The sequence below is a fragment of the Diabrotica undecimpunctata genome, chromosome 9, assembly GCF_040954645.1.
Source record: "Diabrotica undecimpunctata isolate CICGRU chromosome 9, icDiaUnde3, whole genome shotgun sequence".
Lineage (NCBI taxonomy): Eukaryota > Metazoa > Arthropoda > Insecta > Coleoptera > Chrysomelidae > Diabrotica > Diabrotica undecimpunctata.
This window is the reverse complement of record NC_092811.1, coordinates 101,115,345-101,137,937: the sequence shown is the minus strand read 5'-3', so window position 1 is coordinate 101,137,937 and position 22,593 is coordinate 101,115,345. Positions and strand designations below refer to the sequence as shown.

Below are 22,593 nucleotides of genomic sequence, written 5' to 3'. Positions count from 1 at the left end.
GTTTTTCGTAGCCTTCCGTTTCTGTTTATAGCTCTATCATTTCAGTTAGGGTATCTAGGGTTTAGGTCTTCTAGTACAAACCCAATCATTAAAACAGATTATAGCCGTATCTGCGAATGTAAGACTGGAAGTAAAAATAATAACATTTGTAGGATGAGGAAGGGATGGGCTATCCTCGTAATGTTCGATGTGAAAAACGCATTTAATACTGAATTGACGTTACATCATTACCAAACTCGAGACAGATGGAGTGTCAGATTATCTTCTTCTTCTTTAGGTGCCATCTCCGCTACGGAGGTTGGCAATCATCATAGCTATTTTAATTTTTTAGGCAGTAGCTCTAAATAGTTGTTTTGAGCTGTATCCAAACCATTCTCTCAGGTTCTTAAGCCATGAAATTCGTTTTCTTCCGATGCTTCTTCTACCATCTATCTATCTAATAAATATCATTTAAAAATGTCTTACTGACAGACATATAATAATGGCTAAAGCGAGGATATGAAATTATCCGCAGAAGTGCCACAAAGTTCCATATTTGGATCGACCGACGATGTGGAATATACTATACAATGGAGTACTTTAAATACAGTACCGCACAAACACTAAGGCGATGGCATACGCTGATGATTTGGAATTATCGATCAAAGACAATATAAACTTATAGTGGTTAACGAATGCTGCCAGAAAGTCAACAGGTGAATGACCATTAACGATCTAGAGCTAGCAGCTAATAAAACCGAGATATTCTAGATAAATCTAAAAGGCCGAAAAGTAGACCTTATATGACTTTTTATTGCCAATGAAAAGGATATATCCTACATACTATGCAAAATATTTAGGCATATACCTTGATTTTGGTTTAGACTATACAAAACATCTGATTGATGTAGTTCAGAAAGCAGATACAAGAACAACAGCCCTAATGAAGATCATGCCTAATATAGGCGGGCCAAGATGCCATAAAAGGAGAATGTACGTAGGCATAGTACATTAGATCTTTTTATAGAGAGCCCCTGTGTGGATAAATATCACTCAGAGAAAGCCCCTTTTAAAAACAGTTAGTTCGTACCTAACTGCATCCACGTTAGCCCTATATGTGATTGCGGATATGCTCCCCATTGACCTCCTAGCAAAAGAAAGAACGAAAGAAAGAATTGATATGATAATGGAAATGGCGACCAAAAAGAGGTTAGAGCTGAGACACGAAATCGAATGCTCAACAAATGGCAAAACGAATGGGAGGCACATATACAGAAGACACAATGGACGAAGATACTCATACCAGACGTGATGTATTTATCAAGTTGCACAACACGTTTAAGCACAGTGTTCAATGATTTGGTCGCACCGAGGGATCTTTAAATTGATATAGTTATATTGCTAGCAGGTTGCCATTATTTTCAAGGCTTTAGTTAGTGTTGCCTACCGTTAGTTAACAGTTTCTGCTTGTGGAATAATAGCTGCATCGTCTGCAAATATTAAAGTCCTAGTATTTACTGGTATTTGCTGATCGTTACTATAAATTTTGTACAGTCCTAGTGCCTAGTGTTTATATAGCCTTTAGCGAAACCATTTTTCTGTATTATCCATCTATTTTTCTCTTTATTCAGCGAGTCGAAAAATCTTCTGTGTTCTGCAGCAGAGCGCAGACAGTACAAGCGAGTTTACTGTGTTCTCCGGTTTTTAAAAGAGTTTCCTCTGTTTCCTTTCTGTGATTAGGTCAATAACCAATGTCCTTTATATTTGTCTTCGATATATTAGGTGAAATATAAAATAGTCCTGGTCTAAAACCACTTTATCCTCTACTAAGTCTTTCGTGTATTCTCAATGACAATCTAATGAAGACCATGCGTTCAAATAGTTTAAACAGGTAACCGAGCAAATATATCGGCTGATAGCTTTTGGAATTGTTGAGATCTAGGTACAAGAAAGAAAACGACTTTGGCTTGTTTCCATGCTTAGCAAGGCAAGTTTTGTTGTTTTCTGTATACTTACGTCTTTAAGTTTTACTATGTTTACTATAAAATGTATACTCTTTATCTAAGTTTAAAGTTTCTAATAATATATATAATCCAAGTGTATTTGCTTCTGGATATGTTGCTTATTGCTTTACAAAATCCCACATAGCAATTTCTTAAATCCATAATTTTTACGTTATATGCTACATACTTTATAATCAAGGGATAAATAATCATTTCGATATGATTATATAACGTTTATTTAATTTTTTCTACCACATTATAAATATGAAACAATTGTTTTGTTGAAATAAAAAAAAATTGGTAAATAACATTCATTTGACAACCATATATATCACAATAATTAAAACAAATTTTAAGAAAATATATAAATATTTCACTTAAGATATGTACAGCCATTAAGTCCTCTGAATACATTTTTAAAAACTATTAAGATTTTTGTTCCCTTCTAATATACCTTGTATCGTTTTCGTAGTAAAAATATTTTTAAATTTATATTTATTATAAAATTTGTATTAGAACATACTTATTTATTTATCAAGTTTTATTTCCTTGAAATGAACTTTATTAAATGTATCAATTAAGATACTCATTAAAAACAATATTTATGAAAAAAGAACGTTTTTTTTGCAGTAGATTTTTATTATCTATAAATTATTCTACAAAAAGGTTAAATGTCAATTTTTTGACATTTGACAAGACAGTTGTCATAGTTCAGACACATAAAGATAATGCCACATCATCCTGAAGGATATTTAAATGGATTGATTCCACCTGAGAAAAGAAATAGAGTTGGCGAGCTAAAGTGGTTTTCCCAAATAACTTCTTGCAATAGCCTTTTGCCATATCTTTCTCCAGAATTGCACAAATAGAATGAATGGGTCTACTCCATATTCTACACTACTCAACACCAGTTATCTCCTCGGAACAAATGCAATACAATTAGTAGGGTATCCAACAATTTCTCACGTTCTGCAACGAAATTCAGATCATCTGAGATTAGTTCAAGGATGCGTTTTGTCTCCGTTATTATTTACATCTATTCAGAGTTCATAATGCGCATAGTCTTGGATAATTGGGAGGGAGGAGTAAACCTAGGAGGTGTCAAGTTATCTAACTTGCGTTTCGCAGACGACACTACACTTCTAGCCTCCACTTCAGAAGAAATGACTAACTTATTAAAAAAACTCGAGGTAGAAAGTGCTAAATTTGGACTTAACTACAATAAAACCAAAATCATGGTTATTGATCGCCAATAACAGTTTCAAACTGTTTCGAGATGCGAGGTAGTTTGCTCTATGATATATCTTAAAGCTCCAGTTAACAACACAAGTAGTTGTGAACCCAAAATTCGAAGACGCATTTAACTAGTTAGAGCAGCAATGACTGAACTAAATGGGGTCTGGCGTAATCGTCATATTACTATGAAAAACAAGAAAAGACTCATTTCAACTCTGGTATTTTCCATATTTTACAATGTATGCGAGGCATGGACAGTAAAAGAGGCAGATAGACGACGCATAGATGCTTTTGAAATGTAGACATGGAGACGACCGCTTTAAATTCCATGGACGGCTCGCCTCACGAATATCTCGGTTCTAGATCAAATTAAACCCAATCAGCGCCTAACTAGTACTGACTACTTTAGAATTTTAAAGTTCTTTGGTCATATCCATCGAAGTATTCACAAAGAAGCGGTTGGTGGTCCAAGGAAGGCCTCAGACTCAACGCCAATGCGACAGATCTCCACAGCGATGGGCAGACATCACAAAAAAGTCTCTTAACAAGTAGTATACTGAGGCAGGTCTTTTGCTGTGCTAAGTTTGAGTTAATTTGTAAACTGTATTTAGTTTCAATTAATTGTTTATACAACATAATCTTATAATCTCCATTGTCGTAAGCTTCTTTATATATTTAATATCATTGACTGCTACATATCTTTTTGAGGTAACACTTATAATAACTTTTCTATGGATGTTTGGTTTTTCATATTGTTCTTTTTAGATGAACTGATGATGCTTTCTGATTAGAAAGTCTTCAATAAATAGATGAAGTAGCCACTTTCTTTGTCTTTTTGCTCCACCTTTTGACCGAAGAACCCACCACTCTTGGAGTGATCCTTAATTTATATGGGATTGACGGTCGTACTCCTTTTATCGATTATATAAATATATATATATATATATATATATATATATATATATATATATATATATATATATATATATATATATATGTATATATATTATACGATATGATACTAATACACAACCACCCAAAAATCAGTAACAATACTTGATGTGTAAATAATAAGCTTCGGCTTTTACCGGAAAATAAAGTCCGACCTTAAACCCTTGTGAAAACCTTATCTGAAGCTTCTGATATTAATTTCCTGTTATACAAAAGAATAAGTATGTAAATTCGATTGCGCATATTGGAAGCGAACACAATATAGTCATATAGTTTATAGAAGGATATTCGTTTAATAATAAATTTATAGGTTTCATGCAGATATCTCAAGTTCTCCATAAAAAGAAGAGTACGTCCGGGTAAGTTTTCTTCGCCACCACTGTTTAATATTTACACATATTTCTTCTGTTAAGAACACCAGTATAAATAAATATTACATAAATAATGTGATCCTGTTACAAATAGAACTAATTTCCTATGTTACATATGGTCTCTGTATATGTCTGTAATAAATGGCAAATGCTACAGCGTATGCGACGAGAACAGGAAAATTTTGAACAATATCAAAACCAAGAAATTTGAATATTTTGATCAAGTTATGAGAAACACCAAATAGAATCTTCTCTAACTGATAATACCAGGAAAAATCGCGGTAGAAGAAGCTCATTGATTAATAATTTTAGGCAGTAAACCCGTATAACATTTAACATCCTGTTCAGATCAGTGGTCAATTGGATTATCTGGAGCAATATGATACATTTATAGATGACAGGTACTAAATGAAGAGGATTTATGAAACATTCTAAGTATTTCTGTATAGTAACCTTTTTGTTTTATGATGGTTATAGTTATGGTTATGGTAGATCGGGACAGGGCCCATTTGTGAGCCCTTAAGGCCCGTTTTTATGCTACGTCTTATTGTACGTTTTGTTGGATAGGACAAATCCTATACAATAAAACGTGGCATGTAAACAGAAAAACGTACGTCTTGTCGAATCGAAATGAAATCCAAGGTCAGATCGTAGAAATGATGGGAGAAGCATAGTTTTGCGAGAACTGATAGGATAAAACGTTACGTGAAAATACATATTCAGACAAGTCGTCCGATCTTGACTTATTTGATGACTAGTTCCACTGCAGTTCGTTTCATTTTTCCCCAAAAAAGCCTAATAATGTCAGATTTGCGGCAATGCACCCACGATTTTCTCGGGGAATTTATTGAATTGTATAAAAGTTTTAAAGTAGTTATGTTTTAAAACCAAGTAGATTGCATTACAGGTTTCAGGAATTATTTGGCTTAACGCTGGTTTGGATATTATGATTGTGAACTCCAAGTCCTTGACGCTGCGTCCTGTTGTAAGATATCTGAGAGTTGCTGTGAGTCTTTCATGGGGTGTAATGGCTTTTCTCATGAGGTGTCTTATTTCAATATGTATGGTGTTACCAACTCTAGCAATTGACAATAGGCTGAGGTGTCCATTCGCAAATAATTGCGCCAATCATCTGGTTCGCTTTTTTTAGTAACGAGACGTGGGAATACTGGCTTCTTTTTAGAAGCCTACTCTCTTGACCATCTTGTCTTTTCCCTCGTCATCCCCTTTTTCCTCAGTCGTAGTATCTTTATAGTTGAAAAAATAAAAGAAAGCAGCCGTGTTTCCTCCATAATAAAAAAAACACTAAACAAACTTCACACAACTCAAGACTCTGAATTAGAAATGATAATGAAAACGGAAGGGAAATCGTAGTGTGTATACACTGGACAAAACGTACAATTTGTCGTACGTTTTATATGACCCACAAAACGTACCATAAGACGTAGCGTGAAAACGGGCCATTAGACACTTAGATCTCTTAAGGCGAATTCATTTTATTACCCCTATCAAACGAACTAAGCTCATAGGACTTTGTTTTATGATTAACAAGTCTTCGTAAAAAATTATTGTCAACAGTTATAGAAAAATCAAACAACCGGACAAATATTTTTGTTCTTGATGGCGAAAGTTAAAATTTGTTAAGAATCTAAATATGCATAATATTCTAGAAACAAAAACCTTTTCTGTTTACGCATTTCTTTATAAAAATAACTAAAAATCACTATATGAGTGCTTCAGCTCTACGTCGGACTTTTTATATTACAAAATCCCAAATAAATAAAAAATCTACAAAAAATGAAACATCATTTCATAGTTATTGGCTAGTATGTACAAAATATTCAACTAGTTTCTATAATTAATTATTTAAATTTGTACAATTAAACAAGAAGAATGTTCGTGAGCTATATTTGATCAAATAGCATTTTTGACTTCCCTCAGTATTGTTTTCTAGTCCGTCATCTAAAGCATAAGTAATCTTCAGGATTGTTAGCCTGAAAACCAGTTGGTTTTGTAGTGGAAACACTTTTGAAAATTCTAAAATCCTTTTAGGAATAACAAATGAAATTAATAACTGAAAATCTGACAGTTGGCTTGAAAACAAGTTGGTTTTGTAGTGGAAGCACTTTTGAAAATTCTAAAATCCTTTTATGAATAACAAATCAATAACTGAAAATCTGACAGTTTAATAAATTATTTGAGATCGCTAGAGGTCAAATATTCAAAAATGCTTTTTGCCAAGCCACCATAATCACGATTGTACACTATTTAATCACTTCATCTAAAGACGTCACTTCGATTGAGTGTTCGAATCGGGCGTACTGTACATTAAAGTCTGTTGATGCTGAAGAGGCAACGATATCGGCACCGAAACGGGTACTATCACGGAAGCAGGTCCTTGCATCGGAGGTAATCGTTGAATTGTCGTTGTGGTGCTACTGACGATCCCTGGATTGTTTGTTTGGTAGGATATAGGCGGTTGCTGGAAATATAATTTATAATTGTATTATTTCATATTAAACTTTTTAAGAGCGTGGTTAGTATCAGATTTTTAATATATTTTAAAATTATAATTATATAGGGTAAGTAATAACTATTTGAACATAACCTAGGGTTAGGATATTTGAGCCAAAAAATGATATAAGAATATATCATATCATATGAGAATGATATAAAAGATAGTCAATGACATTATCCTGTCTGTAGTAAATAACCTTTTCCCCTTAACGTTTACGCTTAATGTACTGAATTAGTAGCCTTCAGTTGTCACCGTACTGAGCTCATTAAGATCGTTAGACATGAATACCTTCGGATTAGATTTTACGCACTGGAAAAACAGACGACTGAAAAAGTAAATGCTAAAAAATAATAAACTAACTAAATATATCTTATAGTCATTATTCAACTTGGTATCTTCTTCTTTGTGTGCCGTGCTTGTATTCAAGCGTTGGCTATCGTCATATCGACAAGCTGATGAAATTATTCTCGGTCGGCAGCTAGATGAAACAGTTCCTCGACCGTTCGACCTGTCCATTGTCTAATTCTTCTCATCGGTTTTCCTCTGCCTCTTTTTCCATCAACTTCTAACAGCTTTATCCTTCATCCCACATAGTTTTTATTTCTACGTCTGACATGACCAAACCATGGCATTCTTTGTTCTTGCATCTGTTTTGAGACTGTGTCACCCCGGCTTTTTCCCTAATCAAGGAGTGTAGTCATTTTTTATTAATGTAATTAAACACATAAGTCTATAAGCAGTATTTAATTAAATAAAAACTTTCAGTCGTGAGAGAAAATAGGGAAGAAAAGTTCCTAAAAGGCATCCAATCCTTCTAGACCTAAGTACAATATTAAACCCGCGAGATATATATCTTTTAAATTGTTTTGGCATAAAATAATCGTTTTGCTTGCTTACAAGTTTAAGTTGATAAATTAAGCCCCAAACTTCATTGTTCCATGATAAAAATCATAAATAAAGATCACATAAGCGAGATCTTTCAAAATTTCCTTATATTGTCAAGTTTAATTTTCAAATTCTTGCCCCCTTATTTGTTACCTCCGATAAATAGCGCCCTCTAGCCCGCTTCAATTTTGTCATAATAAGATCATAGGGAGTTCGACCTCCAGGTTATTTACTAGAAGTCCGTGATTATTTCATTTATTTAAAGTGTGCTTTGAAATATCAGATAATTGTTATTCCTAAATGTAATTTCTTGTAAATAATTTATTTTTGCTTTGACAATCTAGTGTATTGTTGCATTTTTTTAAAGCTGTCATTACTTTTTACATGGAAAGGCCACGTAACAAATTGTCAAAAAACTGTCAAAGTGTTTAGACACATCTACAAGCTTCGTCTTGAAATTTTAAATATCTAAGCGATTATTTCTACGGGTTTAAACGTGTAAATAGTGAATAAATAAAAACAGAACCTTATTGACTGAAAGTTGTCGCCAATTTGTTAAAGAATCAATAAACGGTTTTTTAACGAATGTTAGTGCAATAAACTTAAAATAGTAAATTCGAATTAAAATAAAATTTTAATTTTGTGTATGGATGACAGTCTGTGGGCCCAGAGAAGAAGCGCAGAAACTCCAGATGACCAAAAATGTAAGTGAATTTGACGATATAGTAGACTATAATATTTACAAGCACTTGCCAGAGATTAATGATAATGATAATTTAAATACAAATTCGGATTGGATAGGCTCTGACACAGATAATCCAGGTCTATCAGACGCAAATTTCAATTTACATTTGAATACTGATAAATTAAATGCTGACATAAACATAAATTCACGTCCATCAGACAAAAATACTGTACAGGGCGTCCCAAATTGGTATGTTTTGCAAGGTGCACCGAAAACTAGAGAGGATAGAAAAAAGTAGTTAAGATGTCATGACTTCTTTTTTCGAAAGTAACAATTGCCTAATCAAATCATCAATAGCTCCTTACAGTACCCAGATACAGGGCGATTATTGAAAAATGTCGAAAACGACAGGGTTAAAAAATATCTTCTTTATAGAGAAAAAGTTTTTAAAATTTTATTAAAACTTTTGATAGAAATATTGTGGAACCATTCAGTGGCGTACGAAAATTTTTTTTAGGGGGTCTCACTAAAGAAATATAATAGCAAGTTATGTTTTTTTATATGGGACACCCTATATATTTTGATATTTTTTGTTTACATTTTTAATTCTCTTTTACTGGATATGACATGTTATATACCTACTTACCTATTTTCAGTTTTTGAAGCTACTATACAAATAAAATGTTTATGTTTGACGCCAGGTTATAGGCACTTAAAAATAAAACACTTGCAAGAATGGTAACACATTTTTATTATGAGGATATTAATATCTTGACAGTTTTATTTAGCAAAAATAAAATCAGTGCCTATCTAACTTTAAAGTAAAGTACTTACTTAAATACTTAACTGCTTATTGTTGGTTCAAAGTGAATTATTATTTTTTTAAAGTACTGATTCCATATTATAAATAAAACTGTCATGAAATAGAACACACTGTATTTTATTACCTTTGACGTTTTTATTTATATTTTTTTATTCGATATAATATTATTGTCTTCTTTTTTGTATTATTGTTCTGAAGCTAGTTTTTGTGACAATACAATTTACTATTTGTTATTGGGAATAAGCCACAATTTTACTTTAAAATAAATTTATTTTGACGTTTAGATTTCCGTAAATTGGATTATTTTTTTATCTAAAATAACATATTGTTACATCTTGTAAAAGCATTTCGTAGAGTAAGTTATATTAAAAGGTAATAGGTAGTATTAAAGATAATATTTAGCGACGAAGCTCGCATATCCAGTGCAGGAATATTTAACTGACATAATGAACTATACTGGAATGACTGACTTAGTTCTGGGGATCTGGAGGTAAGGCAGATTCGGTTTTAACGTTAGTGTTTTGTCAAGCATAATAAATGATTTGAACATTTTTGATGGGAAATATTTGGCCGAGAAAAATACATTTTTATTTCAACAAGATGGAATCGGAAATTATTTAAATGAAAAAATTTATAATCGGTGGATTGTAACTTACGGTCCTTGTTCACCAGAACTAAATCCTCCTGATTTTTTTATTTGGCGATTTCTAAAAACAATATTTATAAAATTGACTTTAATAATAAGATAGAATTACATATTACAAAGCATTCATCAAGCATTTAGAAAAATAAATCTAATACATATACTCAATTGTGTAAGATATATAATAAAAAGGTGTCAATTATTATTATAACAAAATGGGGGACATTTTCAACATTTATTATAATTTTTAATTGTTTTATGTTTATTATAATGGTGATATTTTTGTAAAATTAATTCTGGTTAAGTAGTTTTTGTTCTGGGTAAATTTGTTATTTCCTTTTTTTAAGTTGATTGATCTTATTTCTGGTAAATAAAACTGTGAAGAATTATTATCCGCATAATAAAATGTTAGAATGTGTTACTGAGCGTTTTGTTTCTAAGTATCTATAACGTGATGTTAAATAAACAATGTATTTGCAGAGTAGCTCCAACGACTGAAAATAGATATATAAGTAATAATAATATGTCATATCAGCTGAAAGAGTTTTAAAAATGTAAACGAAAAATGTCAAAATATATAAGTTTTCCCATATAAAAGAACGTAAGTTGATATTATATTTCGTTAGTGAGATTCCCTTTAAAAAATTCTTGTAAGCCATTGAACTCTTCCATAATATATCTTTCAAAAGTTTTAATAAAGTTTTTTAAAATTTATCTTAATAAAGAAGATATTTAACCTTCTCGTTTTCGACATTTTTCAATAATCGCCCTGTACCTCGCTAATGTATTGATGATTTGATGGGGCAATCGTTACTTAAATGAAAAAAGAAGTCATGACATATCAACTACTTTTTTTTATACCCTCTAATTTTCGGTATACTGTGCAGAATATACCAATTTGGGATACCCTGTACAACTTTGCCATTAATGAACTAAATGTTGACATAAATATTGACAAAAACATAAATTTAGACCCATCAGATACAAATTTAGAGTTAAACAATAATGATAGTGTGCATGTGCATGACGTAGTCTTAGAAGTGGCTATTGCCCATTAAGATAGTATTAGTGATAGAAATCGCGATACATACGAAATATCGAAGAACCGAAAAACACAATTCTCCTTGGGAGGAGATTTGGATAGTGGTTTTGAAGACACTAATCTTGTTAAAAGAACTGAAGAACATAGAAGAATGGAGATGGCATCCAACCTAGCCAACTCAATGCAGACATTGGTTGCGCACATAAAGTGGATGGAAGAAGACAAACGTCAGATGCAGGAGGAAAACAAAAATATGCAGGAGCAAAATAGAAAACAACTGACCAAACTTGAGAAAAAAATAACCGATAAAAACAACTCAAGCCAAACTTGAGAAAAAAATGATAAAAAAAGAAAAGCAGATAGATATATCGACTCCATTTGAAAAACCCGCACAAAAACCAAAGTCGGTACAAAAAACAGTTGAGAAGCAGACAAAAATACAAGAACAAGAAAGACAGTACTAGTAATGGTCAAGAAAAAATATCCGAAGAAAACGAAACGGGGTGGACAGTCCAACGAAAGAAAAAACATACAAAAAAAGCGATAGAAAAACAAAAAAAGTGGGTGATGCTAAAAAGCAGACAGTTATAAGAAAAAGGAAACAATTATAACACTGAATTGAAAATGAAAATTGAGACAGTAAAAGAAAAAATAAAGAAAACTGCGCCCAAACCAACGGCACAAGAACAAAACGCTGAAAAAACAGCAGGAAAAAAAAACAACCAAAGAATGCTGTGCCCAAACCACGGGCGATCATCCTTAAGACGGCAGGAAAAAGCCAAGATATTTAAAAGCAACAGAGAAAGGAAGGCTCGACAAAAAAAATTGCTAAATTTGGCAGGTCAATCGTCATCTAAACAAATGACAGAGATGGTTACCTATACATAATTTAAGTTGTAATGGAAGATATCGAAAACTATAAAATAGAGGGGATTGCTTATCCAATTGATGTTGACAAAACCAAACTAGTGGTGATAAGAGGACTGTCGGAAACGACAGACATGAAATTCGTTCAAAAAGAACTGAACGAAAAAGGCATTGACACCATCAAGGTATCAAACATGATATTAAAAATAGAAGGCAAAAAGTGACTACCACTTCTCCTAGTTACTATTAACAAAAAAGACGACCAAAAAATGAAAAAAGTCACCAATCTCTCCTACATGCGGATATATGTAGAAGATGAAATAGAAAATAATAAGAAAGTAATGTAGTGCTACAACTGTCAGAGATTCTTCCACAGATCTGTGGATCACTGAGGATCAAGATATGTCAAGTGCGGAGAAAATCACTTAAACAAAGAATGCCAAAAAGATAGAAACACTGACTCAAAATGTACAAACTGTGGCGAAGTCCATACAGAAAATTACAGGGGTTGTTCCAAGGCACCCAAAAAGAAAAATTATGCTACACAACCATCAAGAAACAGAAGCATACACAGTGCAACAGTAACAGAATCTGTTAGCTATGCACAAGGAACCAGAAAGAAACAACAGCCGAAAGAACCAAACTCCGTGGTCAATTCTGAAACAGCAATTCTTATAGTTAGCCTCAACGAACAGTTGAAGAACTTTATGTTTATGTTCGACAAGGTGACTAGTAGTAAGCGCAATGGGCAGTATTGGTGTAAGCAGAACTGTCTAGGGCACATGGAATACAAATGGGCTAAAACAAAAAATCAATTCTCTGGACGAGTTTGCCAACAGACTCGAACTAGGCATCATAGCTTTACAAGAAACTAAAATAACGGAAAAAACAACAACAAAGTTTCCGGTCTATGGTGTCTACAGAAATGACTACAGGGTTACATCAGGAGACACGGCCATTCTGGTGAAAAAAAGAATCAAACACCAAGTAATTCCTACACCAGTTGGTCTGGTCACTATGGAAGTCACCATAGTAAGGATAAAAACGGGAAATAATATGCTGAAGATTGTTTCAGAATATGTTAGACCGAATCATCCGATCTTCAATGAAGACCTGAACGTCATTTTGGACACAGAGGAGCCCACCAATATCATTGGAGACCTGAATGCAAGATTGCCCAACTGGCTAGAGAGAACCACAAACTCTAACCAGAGACTATTGTGTGGCTATCTCGAAGACTGACAAAACACCATAGGTAGGACCCACAGAACCTACATACTTCCATGGTGGAGACAGACTCCCTACATTTCTAGACATAGCAGTTCTACAAAATGTGGGTCAATAACACGAAATACATTCAGTGAACTAGGGTAAATCAAATCAAAGCCAAATTGTATTGACCCTGGGAGCAGTATAAACAAACTGCTTGCAAAACTACAAGTTGGCCAAACTACAAAAGAATAAAAGCGAAACTATCGGTGCAATATTAACAATAAACACAAAACAAGAACTAGAGGCATGTGTTCTAAACCTAGGAAACACGATACAAAATGCTATGGAGGTCAGCAACACAGTAGAAGAAACACCAACAGTAAAAGGAAGATTTAGAGAAATTAGCGACGAGCTGAAAGAGGAAAAAAAACATTAAAAGCAGAAGAGCCAACAAAACAAGAAACCAAGAGAACAAAAGAATTGCTAAGGAGCTAAATAGGGAAGTCAAAAAACAATTAGAAGAATATCGAATCGAAAATTGGGACAACTATATCCAGCAACTAAACCCAAATAAATCAGCATTCTGGAAGCTACCTAAAACACTAAGAAAAAATAAAAAAAAATTCTACTCTTACGTGGAGAAAATGCAAATGTGTACGCAGAAAAAGACAAAGCAGAAGTAATGAAAAACACGCTAGAAAGAAGATGTAGGAAAAACTATCATCCCGATGGAGATCTAGACTTTACAGAAGAAGTGAAAAGAAGATACAGGGCAATAAAAAGAAGAAGGGGCAACGTAGATATTACCCACATCTCTTCTGAAGAGGTTAGATAGTTGATTAAAAGTACTAACGCCGAAAAAGCTCCAGGACCAGACCATATTATGAATAGAGCTTTGAAGAATCTGCCAGCAAAAGCAGCAGTGTACACAAGAAATTTATTCAACAACATCCTAAGATTAAGACATTTTCCTGGCAGATGGAAGGAAGCTCACGTAATAAAGATCGAAAACCAGGAAAACACAGAATTATCGGCCAATAAAATTGCAATAAGCAATAAGCAAAATTGCAGAGCGGGTCATACTAGCTAGGCTTAAAGAAAAATCAAAATAAATTGGAACAAGGCACCTGGAAATCACCAGACGGACTTACAGTAAATATCACAAATCATGTTAGTGTAGACTCAAAACACCAATCGAATATAAGAAACGTTCGCACCAGAAGCGAAAAAAATGCGGATGCTGACCACTACTGGATCGAAAGTAGGGTAAAATTCAAAATTTTAATAAAAAAAAGGAAACAGGTTCTAAACATGAACGACACAATGTAGAAGGTCTCAAAGATCCGAACAAAAAAAAATAATATAAACCAAATATAAACATCAGAAAACAGACTTAAACGTGAAAACGTAAAGGAAGAGTGAGAAGGGCGCAAAAACATAATGAAAGAAGCAGCTTAAGAATTACTAGGCATAGAAGGTAAACAAAGAAGAACAAGAACGAATAACTGGTTTAATGAAGAATAAAATACTATAACATAAAGAAAAAACAGATCTTATTTACTGATGCAACAGGGACACAGAACCCGACAATCAGAGATGGAATGTAAATAACTACGTACAGAAGAAAGAAAACCCACCGCAGAAAGTAGAGAAAATATAAACAAAGAACTTCAAAAACTACAAAAACTAAGTAAGCCACCAGAATATTGAGTAATATATTAAAAGAAAAGTAAGAAAAACTAAGAAGATGGAATTCCTAAATGCGACCGAAAATGTTTTAGATTATATTGATTTTAGTTATATGTTCTTAGTATGACATATGCTAAATAAAAAATAAATTTTCCGCTACTGACATGTTTCTTGGTAAAACTCATGGGGACAGTTAAAATGATACGACAAAAGTCAGAAGGTGTGACAGTCAGAAATGTTTTTTACCAAAGAGGTCCGATAGGACAACACGCCAGACCAAGACCAGGACTGAGACCTCAAGACAATATAGGGCATAATTTAAAATTTATTGGAGTTACAGCATGGAAAACAGTTGCCAGAGACAGGGGTGAATGGAAAATTGTTCCAAGAACAGCTTTGGCTGATATCGAGTTCCTCCTGCCTCCTCGTTCCATGTAAAGAGATATTAAAAGAACCGATAAGAAAGAGAGACCACTGGATGACCGACGAAATACTCGGCAGGGTAGACCAAAGAAGACAGGCCAAGAACAAAGACAGTCACAATTATAAAATCATTAACAATGAAATCAGAAAAATGATAAGAGCGGCAAAACAAACTTACTATGAGAAAAAATTAATAGAGATAGAAGATCTTCAGAACAAATACAACCTATTCAACCTACATAAAAAGGTTAAAGAAATGGCAGGGCTGCAAAAAAGAAATCACAACACAACTCATTTAGACAAAAATGGAAATACTATGATAACGACTGATGAAAAGCTAAAACGATGGAAAGAATATATGGAAGAGCTCTTCGACGACGAAAGAGGAAACCTACAAGACATATCTTTCGAGGACAGAGAAACAAGTATAGAAATTACAAAGGAAGAAATATTGTATTCCCTAAAGAACACCAGAAACGGAAAACGCCCGGGGCCAGATCAACTGCCTATTGATATCCTTAAAATAATAGAAAACGGGTACATGGGTGTCCTCTTAAAGCTCTAATGAAATTTATCAGTCGGATGACATACCTAATGAATGGTTGACCTCAACATTTATTTGTCTCCCAAAGAAGAAAAATGCTAGAGAATGCACCGACCACCGCACCATAAGCCTGATGTCTCACACACTTAAAATGTTTTTAAAGATCATCCATAAACGCATTTACCAAATACTTGATATGGATATTGAAGAAACCCAATTTGGATGGCGTAGAGGCGTAGGTACCGGTGAAGCTCTCTTTGCATTCAACGTACTAATCCAGAGATGTTTGGATGTGAACCAAGATATGTACGTCTGTTTCATAGATTACAACAAAGCTTTCAATAAAGTCCGCCACAAAAAGCTAATAGACGTCCTCAAAGCAAAACAATTACAATATAATGACCTTCGAATTATATCAAATCTCTATTATAAACAGCAGGCACACATATGCATTAATGAGCACATATCAGAAGAGTTCGAAATTAAAAGAGGAGTGCGACAGGGGTGTGTATTGTCAACACTACTCTTCAATGCATACTCTGAAGAAATTATGAAAACAGCTCTTGAGGGAGAAACAGCAGGAATAAAGGTCAATGGAACACCAATTAACAACATTAGATATGCAGACGATACTATCATAATAGAACACAACCTTCAAGACCTCCAAAAGCTAATGAACAACATAGTTGAGTATGGAGAAGAATATGGATTATCAATAAACATCAAGAAAACTAAATTTATGAGGATATCAAAAACCCAAAGTAATGATGAAAGCCTGACAATTAACGGTAAAACTTTAGAACAAGTTGAAAACTACAATTATTATCTTGGCACAATAATTAATCACACGAACGATTACTCCAAAGAAATCAAAGTTCGAATAGAGAAAGCACAAACTTCAATAAAATGAGAAAGGTACTTTGTGCAAGAGAACTGAAATTAGACTTGAGAGTTAGGCTGGCCAGGTGTTATATTTTCTCGACTCTGCTTTACAAGATAGAAGCATGGACAATTAACGCGTCGACTACTAAAAAGTTGGAAGCATTTGAACTGTGAGTATATAGAAGTATCCTGAAGCTATCTTGGAGTAGAGTCTACAAAAGAATGAAAATATTGGAAAATATCAAGACACGAAAGCTGCAATACCTGGGGCATGTTATGCGTATTGAAATATAAAACATACTTCAATTAATTATACAAGGGAAAATCCAGTGCAAGAGAAGTGTAGGAAGGAGAAGATCCATCTCATGGTTGCGTAACTTGAGGGAATGGTACGGATGCATATCAATCGAGCTATACAGATCAGCAGCATATAAGATCAGAATAGCCATGATGATTGCCAACCTCCATCGCGGAGATGGCACGTAAAGGAGAAGAAGATATCGAGCTGTGATACCCCTGATGATGATGAATATTATATTTACCGATAAAGCAACTATTACCTTTTTAATTCGTGGGATGGCGATTATTGGGAAAAAGAAAACATGCATGCTAATTACTAATGCGTTAGTGTACAGACGTTACTAATTTTAGAGGATTGTTTTCTTTTACAATAAAATATTTAAGTGTAAACTTAAACACGTCTTGGCATTTTCAGTAACACAGCACCAACCGATTTTAATAAAATTAACATTATAAGAATCAAATTGCAATAACACCAACTCATACACATATGATAATTCAAACTTTGAAGAATTTTATGCTTTTTTGCAAACTATTACGGTAATTAAAATAAGGTACCATGTAAATCCTGCAATCAGCTACAATATTTTAAGGAATTTATTAGAAAACTGGCCAGCATCAACGTTTATTTATACAGACGCATCAAAGTCTTCGCTTGTCGCTGGATGCGCTTTTTATATTTCTTCAAAAAGTATAGAAAACATGTTTACTCCGGATCATAATTTTTCAATTTTTACTGCTGAAGCTATAGCAATTTATGAAGCATTAAAGTATTTTAAGAATTCCAATGACAACTCCGCAATAATTGCATCTGATTCTTTGTCAATTCTTATAGCCATTGAGACTATATGTTTTCCTAACAAAAGCACAAATATTTATATCCTTCTAATCAAAAAAATTATTTTTGAATTACATCAGGAACAAAGAACAGTTAAATTTTTGTGGATTAAAGCTCACATAGGGCTTGAGCATAATGAGTATGTAGATATATTAGCTAAGAAAGCCATTGATTCTGGTGCGAAAACAGATTATAAGTTCTGCATCCCAGATTTATTTGCAACAATCAATAATATTGTAAACAATCCGTGGAAACAAGAATATCATGAATACATTCAACACTCTAAATCACAATATGCACTATACAACCCTCAATCCCGAGTGAATTTTGGTTTAAAAATTAATCTGTTCCACGTAGATACATTACATCTATTATCAGAATGAAATCAGGACACGCATGTTATCCGGCTCATCTAGCAAAACTTAAAATTGTAAATTCCAATTTATGCGAAGTTTGTCAAAAAGAAGCAGATTTAAACCACATTTTCTTTGAATGTACAAAACATATACAACAAACTGACGACTTAATAAAAAATTTAATCAAACATAAAATCCTTCCACCTTATAACATTTGTTACCTTTTGTCATTAAATAACAAAAATGTATATAACTACGTAACAGAATTTATTTTGAAAAGTAACCTCAATTTGTAAGTTCAGTCAAAAAAATAGGAACCTTTGTTTTATCCCATTTAAAAAAATCCACAAGGAAAATAATTCCTGCAGCTGGCTGTATACCACGTATAACAAAAAGAGGTTAGTCTTTGTATGTGGGTATATTTTATTTTATAAAAACCCTTAAAAGGGCAACATTAAAAGCACGAACGTTTTCGGAACAACTGTTCCATCATCAGGTTAAAATACAGGTTACCATGCCGTAGCCACCAAAATATTTGGGTAAAAACCCTTTAAAATGTAATGTGTTACCAAAGATTGTACATGATGTTAATAATATTATATGATTTTTAATAATATTATATGAGGTTTATCCCATTTGTTTTAAACCTACTATCCGTGACCCTTTCTAGTTTGTGTTTTAATTTAATGTCTTGATGGGTCCCTAGACGAGAAGCGAGTAACCATGTTTGTTCCATTGATAACCAAATAACCAATAATAAATATATTGTGATAATTATTTTCTTTTTTTTCCTTTGGGAAGAACTTAAAAAGTTGTGACTGGCTGAATGGCAAATGCCTATGCCTCAAAAAAAAACATAAGAATTTGAAACAATGCATTTAAGTAACTGGAAGATAAGCAAATTTCATTTCACTGATAAAATGACTGCTCACCTTTAGAAATGTACTGATACGAGCGTTTTTATGGGCTAAATGTGATTTTAATCGTTTTTTGAGTTATTTTTATACTCTTTTATTTTTTTTTCTAAATAAATTTGATGATAATTAACATTTTTTCGTGTTGTCAGCAATTTCGTAGTTATGAAATTTACACATGTCTATTTCCTAGGATTTTTCAGTTGTCAACTGCCTTTATCTACACGAAGTATAAACGTAAATTTTGTTTTTAGTTGGTTAGTTGAATCGTTGCTAATTTATTTAATCCGAAGTCCATGTAAGTTCACCGAATACACTGTAATTTTATAAATATGAGTTCAAAGGTATTTTTTTTGTGTAGGTCCGTTTATATTTGTATTTTCCTGTACATTTTATTACACTTTGGCTTTTCAATTAAAATTTTTATAATAATTTGCAATCTACTTACTAATCTTTTTTGTTTATTTGATTATCTTTAATCATAATAAATAATTAGCTATTATAATTAAAATAATCATTAAAATGATTCCACGCCATTTATTCAATACGTGTTTTTGAGACCTAGGGTTAAAAAGTCAACAAAAAAAGATTTTGGAAACATCCAGAATATTAGTCTGAAGATCTCAAGAAGATTTCTTGAATCTATAACAATTGCACCCCCCTTAATTCCACACAGCCTACAATCTATTTTAAACTACAATTACTAACCACTTGTTGCTGAGAACCAGGCAATAACCCTAACCGGGCCATAAGGAGCTGTTCTGATACCCTCCTCAATTCCTGTTGCTGTTGTCCAATCATTACTTGCAGTTCTGCGTGTTTCCTCTGAAGGTCTGCCTGCAATTGGGAAGGCGACGCAGACATGACCAGATTATCCACCTAAAAAGGGAAATACATAGTTAACTTTTATGTTTTTATTTATTTTATTTATTCATTTATGAAATACACAATATACTACATGTGCTGTTTATATGCAGACTAATAATCTAATAATATTAAGAAATTAAAATCATAAAATATCTAATTATAAAAACAGTAATTGCAAATACCATAAAAAAAATCCCTTATAGGCAGATAGTCGGGGTAACCAAAAATTGTTTTACAAGGCACTAAAGACGCTAAGAAAAGGTAAAGAAACAACGATGAAACAGGTGAAACGTAAAGACGGCACACTGATTATCAGACCAAATGAGATTATGGAAAGATGGAGGCAATACTTCAGCGAACTCCTAACACCAAGACAACCGAAAGAGGAAACTGTAATGATAGAAGTAGAAGGAGAACATGGACAAGAAAATTATATTCAAATAGAAGAAGTCAAAGGAGCAATTAATAATACAAGGAGAGGTAAATCAGCTGGTCATGACAAAATCACTGCTGAAATTTTAAAGACAATGGGACCGAAAGAAGTTGAATTTTTAACCAAAATTATGAACATGGCTTGGAACCGATGTACAGTCCCCGAAGATTGGAGAATTGGCATAATACTACCAATCTTTAAGAAAGGAGACCAAAGTTCTTGTGAAAATTATAGAGGAATTAATCTACTCAGTATCGTCTCCAAAATATATGAAAGCATCCTAGAAAAGAAATTAAGACACATCGTTGAACCACATCTGGATGAAGTACAAAGTGGGTTTAGGAAGGGACACAGTACGCAAGACCATATATTTACGTTGAAACAAATAATTGATAAAGCTAGAATAAAGAACACAGAAATATATAAGGAATTTCTAGATATTGAGAAAGCATTTGACAGAGTATCCCAGGAAGCAGTTTGGAAAAGTCTGCAAAATAGAAATATTGACCATCAACTAACAGGTGCTATCAAAAGTCTGTATCAAAATAACAAGAGTTATGTACGTAAGGATAACTTGGAATTAGAGATGTTTGCAATAAACGAGGGTCTAAGACAAGGAGGTGTTATGAGCCCCACACTGTTCATATTGATTATTGACGACATAATTAAGGAAACAAAAGCAAGTATACACAAAGTACATATCGGATATAGTAAACTACGACCGGTTGGTATAGCTGAGTGTGCATTCGCAGATGATCTCATGTTATGCGCTTTCAACGAGAGGGACCTCCAGAAAAATATAGATAGATGGAATAATGAGCTGGCAATTAGAAACATGAAGATTAATGTTAAGAAAACCAAGGTGATGCTAATAGCGAAAACTAACCGAAATGTTAACATAGAAATTAACCAACAACTCATAGAACAAGTAGATGCATTCAAATACCTAGGGGTTACAATAGACAGAGTAGGTACCATGCAGAATGAAGTAACAGAAAGAATAAATAGTGCTTCAAAAGTGTACCATAATCTTAGTAGAGCATTCATAGGTAAACCTGAAATTTAGGTATTCTGATCAATCTTGATATATGGAAGCGAGAGCTGGGTTTTAACAAAGCAATTAAAAAGCAAGATACAAGCCATTGATATGAAATATCTAAGACGAGTCAAAGGAATAACACGACGAGACAAAATAAGAAATGAAGATGTTAGAGAAAAACTGGGCATAGAATCTGTACTACACGCTATTGAAACACAACAAATAAAATGGTTTGGTCATCTGTGCCGAATGAGCGACAACCGACCCGTTAAGCAAGTCTGGAAGGCTAAAGTGAAAAAGTTTAAAACCAGAGGCAGACCACGGAAAACCTGGAATGACGAAGTAGGGCAGATTTTGAAAAGTAGGGGAATGGAATGGTCAGAAGCTCAAAATAATGCAAAAAACAAGAAAGAATGGACAAAATTCGTGCACAGAATAGAATAAAAAAAAAATTCTGTATTTTCATTGGATTTGAGATGTAATGTTTATCTGTAACCTGTGTTTGTATTTACCTCACACCTTAGGGTAGAGAAATGTTCGATTATATATATATATATATATATATATATATATATATATATATATATATATATATATATATATATATATATATATATATATATATATATATATATATATATATATATATATATATATATATATATATATATATATATATATATATATATATATACCTCCAAGTTTGTAGAAATTATAAAAATGGAAAAATTAAAACTCGAACAAGTATATAACATGGATGAGACGGGTCTCAATTTTAAAATGCTTCCAGAAAAAACATTTTTGGGAATTCATGAAAAATCGGCGTCTGGATTTAAAAAGAATAAAGAGCGCATTTCAGTTGCTGTTTGTTCAAATGCAGCAGGAACACACAAAATTACCCTTTTCGTTGTTGGTAAGTCAGCTACACCGCGTGCATTTAAAAATTTACATCCATCGTCCCTCCTCGTATTCTACAGATCACAAAAATCAGCATGAATGAGCTGATTCAGCTCATTCATGCTGACGTTCAGAAATCAGCTCTATTCAAAGAATGGTTTGAGCGTGAATTTGTTCCGAGAGTAACGCAGTACTA

At 33.1% G+C, this 22,593-nt stretch overlaps 1 protein-coding gene across 2 annotated transcripts in view; it reads right to left on the bottom strand.

The window, feature by feature from the left end:
• Positions 1-2,209: 2,209 nt before the first annotated feature.
• Clk (circadian locomoter output cycles kaput protein Clock) overlaps positions 2,210-22,593 on the bottom strand; it is a 157,085-nt gene continuing 136,701 nt past the window's right edge. For both annotated transcript variants that reach the window (XM_072543905.1, XM_072543904.1), the window contains exons 11-12: positions 19,870-20,040; positions 2,210-7,022 (exon numbers count right to left, since the gene is read on the bottom strand). In XM_072543905.1, coding sequence (XP_072400006.1) covers positions 6,831-7,022; positions 19,870-20,040 — 363 coding nt within the window. In that variant the 3' untranslated portion in view covers positions 2,210-6,830. The remainder of the gene's footprint in view (positions 7,023-19,869; positions 20,041-22,593) is intronic.